Source organism: Ixodes scapularis, unplaced genomic scaffold (assembly GCF_016920785.2).
Source record: "Ixodes scapularis isolate PalLabHiFi unplaced genomic scaffold, ASM1692078v2 ptg001584l_1__unscaffolded, whole genome shotgun sequence".
NCBI lineage: Eukaryota > Metazoa > Arthropoda > Arachnida > Ixodida > Ixodidae > Ixodes > Ixodes scapularis.
In genome coordinates this window covers 90,094-102,640 of record NW_024610170.1, presented here as the reverse complement: position 1 = coordinate 102,640, position 12,547 = coordinate 90,094, and the positions used below count along the sequence as shown (strand labels likewise).

General features: G+C 46.1%; 1 protein-coding gene across 1 annotated transcript in view; it reads right to left on the bottom strand.

Moving 5' to 3' along the window:
• Nucleotides 1-12,122, bottom strand: part of LOC120841158 — a 62,630-nt gene extending 50,508 nt beyond the window's left edge. The window contains exons 1-3 of the mRNA XM_042288294.1: nucleotides 12,103-12,122; nucleotides 11,538-11,598; nucleotides 8,893-9,201 (exon numbers count right to left, since the gene is read on the bottom strand). Of these exons, the coding sequence (XP_042144228.1) occupies nucleotides 8,893-9,201; nucleotides 11,538-11,598; nucleotides 12,103-12,119 (387 nt within the window). The 5' untranslated portion in view covers nucleotides 12,120-12,122. The remainder of the gene's footprint in view (nucleotides 1-8,892; nucleotides 9,202-11,537; nucleotides 11,599-12,102) is intronic.
• Nucleotides 12,123-12,547: the final 425 nt, after the last annotated feature.

The following is a 12,547-nucleotide window of genomic DNA, read 5'->3' as shown; positions in this document are numbered from 1 at the left end:
GAACAGTGAACTGTTTGATGGTTCAAAAAAGTTCAATGTGTATCGGAACGATAGACAGGACAGGTGTGGCGGTGGCGTCCTGATTGCAATTGCTGACCATATTAAATCTTTTTCATTAAACATTGCGTGCGATATAGAACTAACCTGGGTAGGCCTTGTTTTGAACCATAAGAAGTGGATCATGGGAGTATGTTATCGGCCACCCTCATCTTCGTCGTCATTTGTTGAGACTTTGCATAACGCCATTAACAGAATAGTGATGCGGTATCCCAGCGCACCCATCTTCCTTCTGGGTGACTTCAATTTTCCCGCTATATCATGGTCAGATGACGTTCATTGTATGAATGTACACACTACAGAGTGTAATTCGTTCATTAACTTGTGTCTCGATTTTAACCTGTCGCAATTAGTTCTTCATCCCACCAGAGTGTCTCCGACGACAGCAAGTGTTTTAGATCTAATATTGGCTACTCACCCTGAACATGCAAGTGACATAACTTATCTTCCAGGGATCAGTGATCACTCTATGTTACATTTTCATTTCAAAACGTCGGTATCTAGGCCGACTGACCAACGAAAGAAAATACGCGATTACAGTAGAGCGAATTTTGATCAGATCAACAATGATCTTGCGGTTTTCTTTGACCAGTATTTGACAGACTTTTCGGGGCGCTCGGTTGACGAAAACTGGAATTTGTATAAAGATAAGGTAATCTCCCTTATCAACAAATACGTGCCGCTCCGAAGTATACTTGAAAATAATCAGTCACCTTGGTTCACGAAAGCCCTGAAGAGACTGTCAAATAAAAAAAAGCGCTTGTACCGTGCGGCCAAGTTTTCCCAGTGTGAGCGTCGCTGGGCCGCATATCACAATTCTGTAGAAGTGTACAAAAAAGCGATTGAAGGCGCTAAATCTCACTTTTTCACACATAGTCTTCCAGACATGTTGGTAAATAACCCCATTAAATTTTGGAATACTGTTAACAAAAAGGACCGTTTTTCAATTTCTCTTACAACTTCTAGTGGTGACAGCGTGCCCAGTGACGAATGTGCTAATGTCTTAAATAGTATATTTATGGAATCTTTCTCCGATATTCGCAACATAACTTACCCTTCGATGAGCTGTTCCTGTTATCTGCCAATGGATTCTATCTTTGTTGATCCTGCTGGTATTGCAAAAATTATAGATGAACTGAAGTTATCATCCTCATCAGGAGTGGACGGAATTAATTCCAAGTTTTTAAAAAACACTAAACTATACTCATCTCTTATTCTCTCAAAATTGTTTGAACAGTCGCTGCAAGATGGTATTTTACCTTGTGATTGGCGAGTGGGGAAGGTGGTTCCAATTCCGAAAGGTGGCGATAAGTATTCCCCTAACAATTATCGTCCCATTTCATTAACCAGCATACCATGTAAACTTCTGGAACACGTTATCTTTTCCCAACTCGTACATTTCCTAGAGTCGAATAATTTTTTCACCGAAGCACAGCACGGATTTCGTAAATCATTATCTTGTGATACTCAGCTCCTATCCTTCACTCATGACATTCATTCTATTCTTGACCGAGGCTCCCAGGTGGACTGCATTTTCTTAGATTTCGCCAAGGCATTCGATAAGGTGTGTCACGAGCTATTACTGTTAAAACTTTCAAAACTTAACATTGACCCTAACGTTCTCGCATGGATTCGGTCTTTTCTAAATAACCGTTCACAATTTGTAACAATTAACAACGAAAATTCTCCTCCCGTGTCTGTGAATTCTGGAGTTCCTCAAGGGTCGGGTTTAGGCCCACTACTATTTTTAATCTATATTAACGATCTTCCCATTAATGTGTCTTCATCCGTTTGTCTCTTTGCCGATGACTGTGTAATTTACCGTGAAATCTGTCACGATTCTGACCTGTCTACACTTCAGTCTGATATTAACTCTGTCTCTCGTTGGTGTGAATTATGGCTAATGAAACTAAACACTAGTAAATGTAAACAGATGAGAGTGTCCCGCAAGCCTAACAACAGTCCCTGTGTCCCTGTTACCACCTAGATGGCAACCTTTTGGAGCAAGTGGCAACGTACAACGTACCTTGGTGTTCACTTAACAAATAACCTTTCATGGAAACCCCACATTCAGTATGTTACTACCCGTGCTAACTGCATGTTGGGCTACTTAAAACGCAACTTTTCATTGGCACCTATTTCACTAAAATTGATCCTCTACAAAACATTAATCAGGCCTAAATTAGAATATGCAGCCTCCATCTGGGATCCCGGTCACGATACTCTAATCACTGCATTCGAATCCATTCAGAATAGGTCAGCCCGTTTCATTCTTTCCAACTACCATCGTACTGCTAGTGTCACATCAATGAAAAATAGTTTATGTTTACCACTTCTCTCCTTGCGACGTAAAATTTCACGCCTATGTCTATTTCATAAAATGCATTTTCATATCCCTCTCCTACGCAATCGGATGATTACTCCCCCCTTTTACATTTCATCCCGTCTTGACCATCAGCATAAAGTTGGAGTTCCAAGTTCGTTTACCACAACATTTCAATCTTCTTTTTTACCCCGCACAGCCGAGGAATGGAACCACCTCCCTGGTTTGATTGCTACTATAACTGATACTAACCTGTTTAGAAATTCCATCACTAGCTATTTTAGCAGTGACCCATGACCTATTATTATTATTATTCTTTGTTTGTTGTATATTTAATATTGTTGACTTGTTACTATATTACTATCTTTGTTTCATGTATGTGCTCTCCCCCTCTGTAATGCCTTCGGGCCCTGAGGGTACTTTCAATAAATAAATAAATAAATAAATAAAAGCTCACGATTATGGCAAAATAGTTGCCGGAAACCACAGACGACACTCGTCGCTAGTTCTGGCAAAACGGCCGATACAATCTTTTTTTCGCATTTCCCCGCTCGCTGTCAAGGACAAGGGGGTTCGCTTCAACCAGCAAAACATGGCCGCCGACGCCTGTTTACTGAGCAGTCATGCCTGTCGCCATCTCACTCGCTGGCGTCACGGGCGATAATATCAGGCACAAAGGGGCACACCAACCGGCAGCATTATCCCCAAATACTCGAGCCTCGCGTAAATACATAGAGTGTAAACGCTGTCGCCATGTTATCGTAGTAAGACTGCCCCCCCCCCCCCCCCTCCCCCAACGGGGGACTGCAGTACGCGACGGCGTACTAACACAACGGCACAACGGCGACGATATCGACATCGCGGGCTCCGAATGTTCCCATAGTTCTACTCCACGGGCATTTCTCGAAACGCTTGATATTGTGTACGCCCGCCTGGAAGGATTTCAGGCGCCTAGTTAAGATAAGGCGGTTCTCCGCGGCAAAAGAAAGCAATTTCACAAAAGCTTAAAAGCGGCGGCGACGCGTGTGCGGCGAACGCTTGTAGTTTTGGTGTAGACAGGGTGTGTGTGTTCTCGTTGTTGACACCAGCCGGCGATAAGGCACTGCAGGCGGTAGCTCAGTACAGCAAGGGCTAATCCGAGTGACCATCAACGTAACCCCACCGCCAACCCCTCGCGAACCGGTCGCCGACATGGCTCAGGCTGTGTCATGAACCACGTGGTAGAAGCTCGGGTGCTTTCATATCAGCGCGTGGAGGGACGACAGTGCGATTCCGGAAAGTCTTTTTCGAAGGCCGCTGACCCCAATTTTTTGTCTGGAGACTTTCCCTCTTTCTTCCTTTGACGTGGATCAAGCTTTGCCGACAGCCTCAGTTGTGACCTCTCTTTTCAAATGTACGTTTGCAGTGAGTGAGCTCCTCAGCCTCGGACTTGTCACTTGTGCACCCAGTAGTTCTTTCACTTGGCAATTATATGCCATCAGTTGGGGTTTAATTTTTATTATTTATGTATACATTATGAAGACGTCCTGGAGCTCCGAACGAGTGTTTTGTGCAGATTACTTTTGCAAACACAAAAAGACTATACCAAAGCAGCGGAATTTTCGAAGTGTTGGCGAGTTGGACCTAAACTCGTTGAAGCAAATTCTTCCGCCTGACTGTTCCACCAAAGTGAGTGCGACGGACTACCTGTGCTACCATTGCTTCATGCACATCACTAAGGAGATCTCGATGCGAAGCTCAGAGCAGTGCCCTGACATATTTGCGCCAGTTGAAGAAGCAATTGAAGATCTAAATCGCAGCATACTACCTACAGATGTGTCGCCGCTGAGACAACCAAGCGTCGTAAGAAGTCTGGACAGGCCTGCCTATGTCAAGAGAAAGCAGACAGAACTGGAGCAGGTTGCTGTCAAGAATATACGCTCAAGGCTACGTATTGCGTACGACAGGGACGCACCATCGGGGTCGTCCGAACCAACATGCTCCACATGCACTGAGTGGGTGGACAACTTTCGGCAGGCCTTTGAAACCGCCACCTCTCTCCGGGAACGTTGTCAACTGCTTACACTCCTGCCGTCAACACTGACGAAGAATGAGGTTCAAAAGATGATTCCACAGGCCTCAATGTACCTCATCAGTAAATCCCGAAAACTCGAGGAAAAGCATGGCGTGTGGTATGAGCCGGATCCTTACACGAGGTGCAAGGTGAGCCCTGAGAACCTGTCTGCTGCCCTAGAGTACTTCACGAAAGACGAGCTACAATGTTCGCGCCAAAGTCCCAACCAGAAGGACGTCATCTCTGTCATGCTCAACGGAGAGAAAACGTTCGTGCCAAAGCGCTTCATGACACGCTCAATACGAGAGGCCTTCCGTATATACAAAGACAAGCATCCCGATTCCGGCGTTGGGCTAACGAAATTTTATTCGTTGCGCCCTAGATGGGTCCAATGTATTCCACACCAGGAAGTGTGCGCTTGTGTGCGCTGCGCCAATTATTATCTTTGTATTGCCGCTCTAGAGAACGTTACACGCTCAACATTCAACACTGGTGAAATGAACTCGGCATTTCTGTGCGACCCAGCAACAGAACTGTGCCTTCAAGGAGACTGTGATCACTGCCCAAAAGGCCAGTTTCTTACACTCCAGGAACTTGATATCCCGGAGGATGAAGAGATTGTGCTTGCAACATGGGAGTCCGGCGACCTTGTGAAAAAAACTTTGGAACCTGAGACTTTCCTAAAAGTCATCCAAGTGACGGTTGGAAGTTGGGTACTTCACAACAATATCCGGCAAACGCAAGGTAAAGCGATCTACGATGAAAAACAGTGCATGCAACGCGGGAGCATTGTCTTTCATTTTGACTTTGCTGAAAACTGGACCATCGTGCTTCTTGACGAAGTGCAAGCATATCACTGGAAAAAAAACAAGTTTCGATATTTACATGTGTAGTGACGACAAGAAAATCTACAAACAGCTTTGCCATCATCAGTGAGGACCTGTGTCACGACGCCGCTCACGCTTGCTTGGCTCTAGAAAAAGTGAAGGAGTGGGTTGAAGACAACGTTGCGGTATACTCGTACGTGACGTACGTAAGTGACGGCGCCGCCAGTCATTTCAAGAATCGCTACCAGCTTCACCAATTTGCAAAGGACGATTGCCCACAAGCCCAGTGGTTATTTTCTGCATCTGGACATGGGAAAAATGCATGTGACGGAGTTGGCGGACTCGTGAAGCACCAGGCCACGCTGAACAACCTGAGAGAACGTTCAGTAAGCGCAATTCAGACGGCCAGGACAATGGTGAGCGTTCTATCAAAGAAACTGAAAGGCGTGCATCTTGTATATCTGGACGAAAATGAGGTTGTTCGGTATCGTGAACAAAAAAAAGAAGAGTGGCTGACGGTGCGCGCCTTCCCTGGCATTCAGTCTTGGCACGCGTGGCGGCTCAGCAAGTCATCAACAGATGGGACCTGTGACGTATATGTAGCACGGACAGTCGGATCTGCTTGGAAGCAACTTTATTAAATGGGTACAGCGAGGAAAACCTTAGCGTAAAGTGCCGAATTTGATTTCCCAAGGACTGCTCATTTTGAATGCAGGGACATCTTATTTATCACATTTTTCTTCACGGGGTATTTAACCTACTGTTTTTGTTGGTGGTTACTAATAATTTTTAAAGATCACTATAAAAAAAATCCCAAAATGTTATCCTCCAGCAGGATAAAATATATCGGCTTGCCACGATTCATTCATACACCGAGAGCATCGAAGCTGCTCCAGTTAGGCACTATGGCATCCGTCACCTGAAATTGTTTGTAATCGTAAATACACAGCCAACCTAAATATCTTACTATTATATCTTTGTTTTTGTGTGTGGAAGTAAAGTTATTTATTTTACTCTAGATGTAAAATATACCGGAAGGTACAACTTCACACTGCATCATCTTTTCTCAAATCATTAGTCTCTAATATGATACCACTTTGTACGCTTATGTAAAATGCTGTATATAGTTTCTCCTCCCTTTTACTGTGTGACCGATCGCTCTTTTTATCAATGAAATCATCTGAATAAATGTATATAAAAGATTTGTGCAAGTTTCATGAAACTGGAACTCAGAGTCACTTCTTGTATAGGACACTGCTAAGTGTAGGCTTTGAAAAAGGACCCTACTTTGGGGAGTTGTTTCTTCTTTCACAGTGAAATGATGCGACATGTTTTTAATAGAAATGAATGCCGAAATAGAGTATAACAGGGTACCCAAATTTTTAAAAAATCGAAGGTGGCGTTTTTTTTTTAGCCCCCCGTAGCAGGGGGCTGGGTCACTTCCTTCACATCTGCAGGGGTTGGGCTTGGTGGATGTGTACTCTCTGGTCCATGCTGTGCAGCCAACTACTAGCTCATCATGTGCTAGGTCCCTTATCTGACGGATGAAAGGCCGGCACCTGTGAACAACCATTTGCTGCATGAACTAACAAATTTGTGCCACGGACTCTGCTATCTTAATTGTCCGTGTGCTCTGGATGGCAGTCTGAAAACCTCGGGTTAGCAGTGGCTGCTCTCAGGACCTGCTCCACTGGTGTGTTTCCACCATCCATGGACCTCTTTCACTTTACTGGCCGGACACCAGCAGGCCGAGGCACATGTTGGGGAGCAGCAGGGGGCTCGGTCACTTCCTTCTCATCTGCAGGGGTTGGGCTTGGTGGATGTGTACTCTCTGGTCCATGCTGTGCAGCCAACTACTGGCTCATCATGTGCTAGGTCCCTTATCTGACGGATGAAAGGCCGGCGCCTGTGAACAACCATTTGCTGTATGAACAAACAAATTTGTGCCACGGACTCTGCTATCTTGTCCATGTGCTCTGGATGGCAGTCTGAAAACCTCGGGTTAGCAGTGGCTGCTCTCAGGACCTGCTCCACTGGTGTGTTTCCACCGTCCATGGACCTCTTTCACTTTACTGGCCGAACACCAGCAGGCCGAGGCACATGTCGGGGAGCAGCAGGGGGCTCGGTCACTTCCTTCACATCTGCAGGGGTTGGGCTTGGTGGATGTGTACTCTCTGATCCATGCTGTGCAGCCAACTACTAGCTCATCATGTGCTAGGTCCCTTATCTGACGGATGAAAGGCCGGCGCCTGTCAACAACCATTCGCTGCATGAACGAACGGTTGTGTGCCAGGGACTCTGCTATCTTGTCCGTGTGCTCTGGAGGGCAGTCTGAGAACCTCGGGTTAGCAGCGGCTGCTCTCAGGACCTGCTCCACTGGTGTGTTTCCACCATCCATGGACCTCTTTCACTTTACTGGCCGAACACCAGCAGGCCGAGGCACATGTCGGGGAGCAGCAGGGGGCTGGGTCACTTCCTTCACATCTGCAGGGGTTGGGCTTGGTGGATGTGTACTCTCTGATCCATGCTGTGCAGCCAACTACTAGCTTATCATGTGCTAGGCCCCTTATCTGACGGATGAAATGCCGGCGCCTGTCAACAACCATTCGCTGCATGAACGAACGGTTGTGTGCCAGGGACTCTGGTATCTTGTCCGTGTGCTCTGGAGGGCAGTCTGAGAACCTCGGGTTAGCAGCGGCTGCTCTCAGGACCTGCTCCACTGGTGTGTTTCCACCATCCATGGACCTCTTTCACTTTACTGGCCGAACACCAGCAGGCCGAGGCACATGTCGGGGAGCAGCAGGGGGTTGGGTCACTTCCTTCACATCTGCAGGGGTTGGGCTTGGTGGATGTGTACTTTCTGATCCATGCTGTGCAGCCAACTACTAGCTCATCATGTGCTAGGCCCCTTATCTGACGGATGAAATGCCGGCGCCTGTCAACAACCATTCGCTGCATGAACGAACGGTTGTGTGCCAGGGACTCTGCTATCTTGTCCGTGTGCTCTGGAGGGCAGTCTGAGAACCCCGGGTTAGCAGTGGCTGCTCTCAGGACCTGCTCCACTGGTGTGTTTCCAGCATCCATGGACCTCTTTCACTTTACTGGCCGAATACCAGCAGGCCGAGGCACATGTCTGGGAGCAGCAGGGGGTTGGGTCACTTCCTTCACATCTGCAGGGGTTGGGCTTGGTGGATGTGTGCTCTCTGATCCATGCTGTGCAGCCAACTACTAGCTCATCATGTGCTAGGCCCCTTATCTGACGGATGAAATGCCGGCGCCTGTCAACAACCATTCGCTGCATGAACGAACGGTTGTGTGCCAGGGACTCTGCTATCTTGTCCGTGTGCTCTGGAGGGCAGTCTGAGAACCTCGGGTTAGCAGCGGCTGCTCTCAGGACCTGCTCCACTGGTGTGTTTCCACCATCCATGGACCTCTTTCACTTTACTGGCCGAACACCAGCAGGCCGAGGCACATGTCGGGGAGCAGCAGGGGGCTGGGTCACTTCCTTCACATCTGCAGGGGTCGGGCTTGGTGGATGTGTACTCTCTGATCCATGCTGTGCAGCCAACTACTAGCTCATCATGTGCTAGGCCCCTTATCTGACGGATGAAATGCCGGCGCCTGTCAACAACCATTCGCTGCATGAACGAACGGTTCTGTGCCGGGGACTCTGCTATCTTGTCCGTGTGCTCTGGAGGGCAGTCTGAGAACCTCGGGTTAGCAGCGGCTGCCCTCAGGACCTGCTCTATTGGTGTGTTTCCACTATCCATGGACGTCTTTCGCTTTACTGGCTGAACACCAGCAGGTTGAGGCGCAGCAGGCAACTCGGTCACTTCCTTCATATCTGCAGGGGTTGGGCTTGGTGAATGTGTACTCTCTGTCTCTAGTCCACGCTGTGCAGCCAAGGAAACAGCTGAGTCCTGGAAGGGCGAAGGTGGGTCCTGGAAACGCATTTGCCACTGTCAATAAAAGCCAAGCACTCTAGATCAGCAACCCTTTGAAGCAGCTGGCCGAGGAGACGCGAAGTTAATGTGGGGTCGGGCCAGATGGGGAACAAGTGTGTGTGTGTGTCTTTGGGATATGCTGATGCACACTTAAAATTATCTGCAGTTGTGAAGAAAAGGTTATTTAGGCTTAAATTGTTTAGCACTGCACTGATTTCTAAAATCTAGCCTACATAACACTTGAGCACCTTCTCAATACACATATTAGTTGTCAATTTGTTTTGCCAAGATGCAAACAGGAAAGTTGAATGTACTAATTAAAAGCCACGCAGAGGTGTAGAGCTCTTTGATCCGTCATTTGCAAAAGCATATGTGAATATGTCTGCTTTATCCTCAAAAACATCCGTTTACACTGCGAGCATCAGTGTACTCTTTAGGTTCGAAAACGCCAACATGGGAAGCCAATGTAAAAATTAACTAGGGGTGTGCGAATACTCGAATATACGAATTCGAATCGAATAGAAAGTTCCAGAATAATTCGATTCGCGAATCGAATTCCTAGTATTCGGTCACTCGAATATTCAATATATTCGGGCAAAGACGCGCAATCGCCGCGAAGCTGACAAAAAAAGCCGTTTTCCCCCCCGATGTAAGCGCCGTGATGTTAGACAAACCATGTGAAAAACAGCTCTTGGTCCTACCATTCCACAAAAATCTAACACACAGGTTAGAAAAAAGAAAAGTAACGAACGCCACAATCTTTATAGCATGCAGATTTACTCATAATCGTAAAGCAATCTACCCTTGAATCACAACCGAAACATCCCGTTTGCGCCACTTCCAGAGAGGAATTGTTGCCATGCCTAATTCTTTTCACGAGTTAAGCCCTTCGTTTCAAATTGAAACACCGATGTAAAACACACCTGCCGCGCTCACAGAAATCGGCGACTGCACGATCACAGAGCGAAAGCCACGTTAAACACGCCGATAAAACCAGCCGAGTTATCGTCGTCGTTCTTTTGGAACCTCAAGCCGCAAATTCTGATTCGGAACGGAACGGAACGGGAAAATAGTGTGCCTAGATTTGAGAGGGTTTCGAACCGTTCGATAGCCGCGTTTGAATTACGAACTGCGAGAAGGTGACGAAAAAACGAAAGCGTCGATCGGGATCGGGCAGGCAGGGCAGGGAGAGCAGGCGTCGTCACCCTTCTGTTTGCTCGCCCTTTTCCTCGCGACAACACAACACATGCGCACTTACGACCAATCTGCACTGGAGCCATCTCCGTGGTTTCAGTTTCGCTTGCTCCCTCTTTTAAATCAAGGCTCTCTAAAACAGGATAGATAGACGGAAAAATAGATGCATAGCGGCAGTTGAACGGTGTCTTGCGCCACCTAACCACGCTTTTTTTTTTCTTACTTCAGATTATATTGTTTAAGCCTGTTTACTAAGATTTAACACCTATCTGTTTATTTACGTGAAATAAAATCCCGGGTGCCCTTTTTCTTCCTTATAATGAAAACCAAATATCGCAAAATACCCCTTTTCTGAGATATGCAAACATTTCTAAAAAAAAGTCGCGGTGTTAGGTTCGGCTTAAAAAAGACATGCGTGGCTGTAACTTTGGTTTTTGTGTGACGTTTAGGGAAGATAGATTATATTTGTGCCATAAAATTGGATCTTTAGTGCCAAACATCCAACAGCAACTGCTTTTATTATTTTTTTTTTTTTTCACCAGAATTTTTTTTACATTTTAGCTTTTGTTCTGCACAAGATGCATATTCTGCAACAGGTGCATACTCTGCCCATATAATAATCTCATTCGCAGCACACTTTGAAAAATTCCTACAAATAAAATCAGTATTCGATATTCGATTCGATATTCGGCTTTTTTTTCTTGATTCGATTCGGTATTCGATTCGAAAACTACTATTCGGTATTCGCACACCCCTAAAATTAACTGAATGAGTCCTCTTACTCCTCATGAAAAAACACTGCGAACGAGTCCTCCATCTCATAATCTACTTAAAGATGAGCAAGCTCCGCTGAATAAAAATCTTGAACTTGCCAGAAGTCTGTCTGATCTTATTTCTGAAAAATACAGATGTACGAGTCCTCCTTCCTCAAATCACATAATACTGTGAGTTTAAAGAGTTTTTGTTAGCGGTGTCTTTGCAACAAGAAAATTGAGTGATTTGACTCGCTACAATCCGTTTCAACATAACTTTGCAAAACAGTTAAATGAATGGCCTGGCCAGCTAATGACTGTAGGAGCGAGACATGCAAAAGTATACTGTTCGAGGTTGCAATCCTCTTGCAAAGGGCTGTCACATACCTCACTCAGTTGCTCCGACTGCCTTGTGAGGGATGCAGCTCTAACCTTTTTCAAGGTTATGCTGAAATGAAGTATACTGCGCTGTCGGAATAGTTGAGATAAAGCTTTAAAGCTTTTTCATCCGCGAGGATACCAGGTTCAAGTTTGAAGTGAAATATCAACCACTAATGTCAAACCAAATTAAAATCGGAAAGCTACAATGGCTTTCCTTGTACAAAATACACAGACCAAAAAAAATCTTCTGTTCGGCCCAGCGACTGCACTTGGGCAGAGGGTTTACACTGTGCCACGAGATGACCCCTCATCTAGGTGGTTAGGCAGTGTGCTCAGTATTGAAGAGATAAGGGTCATTAAAAATGCATCAAGGGGGGAGGGGAGAGGAGGGGCAGGGTGGTGCTGTCGGCATTATGAAATGAAGCAGCTGTAAAGTCAAAGGAAGTGCCACTAGGTGGAAGCACTGCATAGAGGAACACACGCAAAAAACGAAAACAAATAGCTTTTGTAAGTTACAGTCTATGCTCATTCTGAAAGACCAAAAAGAAAGTAAAGACGGGCAAATAGTCACCAGAGGATCTTGGTCATCAGTTGGCTTGGTGGCACCTGTGGTATATCCAGATGCCTGGCTGCATGATGGAGGCACTCATAGAATTCATTAGAAGAGTTTCATCGCACATGATCACTTGTGATTGGCACATGGAAACGTGACTATAAACACACTAACATACTGATGAGGAGACGTTAAAATACATTCTATGCTATCTTACCTCCAATTTGAGTGCTGGACTAGCTTTGCTTACGTTCCTGCAGCCTCTGACTTGCGTAATTGACAGAAAAAACCTTGTAGCTGCATACTAAGTAAACTGCATGACGATGCGATATACGGTAACCAATGGGAAATATGAAAAGTATAACTTTGCGGAACAGTGGAGGTGCCAGTCAGGAAGCTCAAGCTGCCAAAGCAGATCCCCTTAAACTTGTAGACGTCTGAGGTTCCACCGATACTGGGCTCT